This window comes from Chelon labrosus (genome assembly GCF_963514085.1).
Source record: "Chelon labrosus genome assembly, chromosome: 15".
NCBI classification, from domain to species: domain Eukaryota; kingdom Metazoa; phylum Chordata; class Actinopteri; order Mugiliformes; family Mugilidae; genus Chelon; species Chelon labrosus.
Window position 1 is genome coordinate 27,653,475 of NC_140348.1, and position 2,982 is coordinate 27,656,456.

The 2,982-nt window shown below is 50.4% G+C and overlaps 1 protein-coding gene across 1 annotated transcript; it reads right to left on the minus strand.

Moving 5' to 3' along the window:
* Positions 1–648: 648 nt before the first annotated feature.
* Positions 649–2,982, minus strand: LOC311500143 (2-aminoethanethiol dioxygenase-like). The gene has a single exon (XM_084561361.1). It carries the CDS (start codon positions 2,799–2,801, stop codon positions 2,028–2,030), a length of 774 nt encoding a protein of 257 aa, XP_084417487.1. The 5' UTR covers positions 2,802–2,982; the 3' UTR covers positions 649–2,027.

The window sequence follows — 2,982 nt, forward strand, 5'->3', positions numbered from 1 at the left end:
GGGAGGCTAGGAAGTTAAGAGGATCTACAAAACGTCGTACAGAGCTGACCTCTTCTGAATCATATTGTTTATCTCGTAACACTTTATTCTTTCTTGATCTCTAAGATGAACCTGCCAATCAGAAATGATCTCTCTGACAGACACTCAAAATAATGGTCAGAAAACCCGACTGGTGACCAACGGTGCTCAGAACACTCCACCCCAAAAAAATGGATCTCTACCTACCGCTGGATCAGAACCATCAACAGCTGCTTGTTGACTTGAAGACATGATCCAGATGTTGGAACAAGATGGAAAGACTCTCACATGTTAAGATCTGATTTATTTATGAGAAGGAAGGAAGGAAGGAAGGAGGTAGATTTTAGAGACAAATCTCAGATTAGAACTGAACCCTGAAGTTTCCATCCTCAGAGGAACTAGGTCACCGCTGAGAAACAAACATCTCTGTGTGATAGTTTCAGATTATTTCAGTCTGGATTATTTCCCAGTAGTGTCTCTATTGTAGCTGCTGCCTCTCTGTGTGTCTCCCTCCTTGACAAGCTGGTTCCAGGTGACTAATACCTGTATTTACTCTCAGACGTTTGAAGTTACCTGATAACTGGATGATCTCTGTGAGAGAGGTGAGGGAGGTGAGCAGAGTCATCATCCACCTCGTCTTATCTCAGCAGTGTTAAATATCAAACCATAAAAAGGTCTTAAAACCTGACTGTGACACAGGCTACAGGCTGGCTGATTAACGTCACGAATCAGGACACGACACAAAAAAACAACAACAACCACAAATGATATTTCTGATGTGGTGGCTCTACGGCAGCAGTTTGGTTACGGCTGACGCAGCTCATGAGCCTTTTGGAAGAAAGACGAGGAGACACGTTTAGGCAAAATAAACACCACGATTTATATGACGGACAGAAAACCTTCATTACAGACAGAACACATGGCAACACGGAGGCTAACTCTGAGTCAACACACGCCACGGCAGCCTTCTCATTTATTGGTCTTTTCTTGACTTCTGTGCATTCTTTGGAATTAAATTCTCGTTTTGAAACGCCTCAACCTCCAAACGCTGAGCGTGATTTACCAAACGTTGCTTTAAAGTCGAGCAAAGAAGCCGAGAATTCGATCAACTTCCTTTGAAAGGATAATTTAGTGCACACGTTTTCACAAACAATCGTTTAAAATCGTTTAATCCTGAGGGATTTCAGCGTCTGGAAAGGTTCACAGGAGTCCATCGACCCAAGCGAAACAAACGCCACAAAAGCCTGAAAGCAGGAAGACGATTTAACAGAACAAGACATGGACGGACCCCTCTGTGGTCCCGGGGCAGCCTTCCACACAGATGAATAACTTTAAATGCTGCGTTCACAGGTGGTAGAATAATGCGTGTACTGAAAGCTGTTATGTAGTGTGTCTAAGAGGCCACAGACTCTCCTGACTCGTCTTGAATGCAGCATCAACAACCTGCACACCATCATCTTTGTCATTTCTTGGCCTCTCTGGTCCAAAATAAATACGCCGAGGGTCTTATTTTTAGCCGGAGGCTCGCCCCTCGATTGCAGCTCCTCCGACTTTGGTGCTTTTCCTGATTCTTTTAACCCTTTGATTACAAACGGAGCCAGAAGCTGCAGGATTAAAGTGGCGGCTTAACGGATGGCAATCATTAACACGAACATCCACAGACTTGGACATGCTCTCATCGGTCATGATTATGTGATTTAATTCTGCAAAATGTGATATTTAGAGGCTGATAAGTGCATTTAAGAGGGAGACAATGAGCAGCAAACATCTCTACAATCAGGACGCCTCCTAGTTTCTGTCCGGGAGACTTTTTATTTTGATAATTCACCTGAAGCACTGTGTATATTTCTAACTGTGTGCTGCAGGATGGAGCTCAGGTGGAGTAGACGGCCCAGACTGACTGGTGCACAGAGCCTTCATTTATCCGGACGTCCCACCGAGGGCACGGACCAAGACCAGCCCGAGAGGAGAGGACGTGTTTGCGGCTGCACAGGTGGAGTCAGGTGGGATCAGAGGCAGACCTCCGGGCCCGGGTACAGCTCCCCTCCGCACCAGAAATCCGACGGCTGCGAGATCTCCACGAGCCAGACCTCCTGCTCCTTCTGCTCCGTGTTTTTCAGCTCCGGGTCTGTCAGGACCTTGTAGTAGTGACAGTCTCTGCCGTCGTCCGGGTCGTACGGCGGGGCCAGGATATCCATGAACGCCGTGGGCCCGTCCACGGCGTCGATCTGGTGCAGGTTGTCCCGGTCGGGGGAGAGCACGCACGGGCCGCTCTCCTCCGTGTACTCCCCGGCGGAGCGGAGCATGGAGCGCCGCAGAGCGCCCGTCTGGGCCGGGGGCAGCTGGGGCGCCGCCTGCGTGCCGCCCGCCTGCCGCTCCAGCCGGTCGAAGCAGCTGATCCTGACCTTGCCGTACATGACTTTGAGCATGCCGTGCATCCCCGGGTGGTCGTGCAGCGGGATGGAGGCGCCGCTTTTCAGCAGAAACACCCCCATGCTGAACTGGTCCGTCTCGCAGATGTGCATGTAGGTGACCGGGGGGACGCCGTGGTGGTGCGTGTGAGGAGGAGGCGGCATTCCGGGCGCGCTGTCGTCGGCTCTCCGCGGGACGAGCTTCAGGTCCGCCGCTCGCACTTCCGTCATCAGGCTCTTCAGCTTGCTGTGGTTCTCCAGGAAAGATTTCCCGGGCTCCTCTCCGGCTCGGGGCGGGTTCCTAAACGTGATAAGCGCCTGCCGAGCTATTCTCTGGACGATGGAGGTCATGTTGCTGTCACCTGGCATCATACCGAAGCGAAGCGCGGCGCTGCCCGGGTCCACTGAACGCTAGTTAGCCGTAGCGCTTTAGCTAGCACCTAAGATCGTCTATTAGCGAGCGAGTCACTCCTCAGTTGTTGTGTTTTTTTAACGGATTCCCTCCGATGTTTAATATGAACAGTTTTAAATCTAATTAAACACAAAAACATAA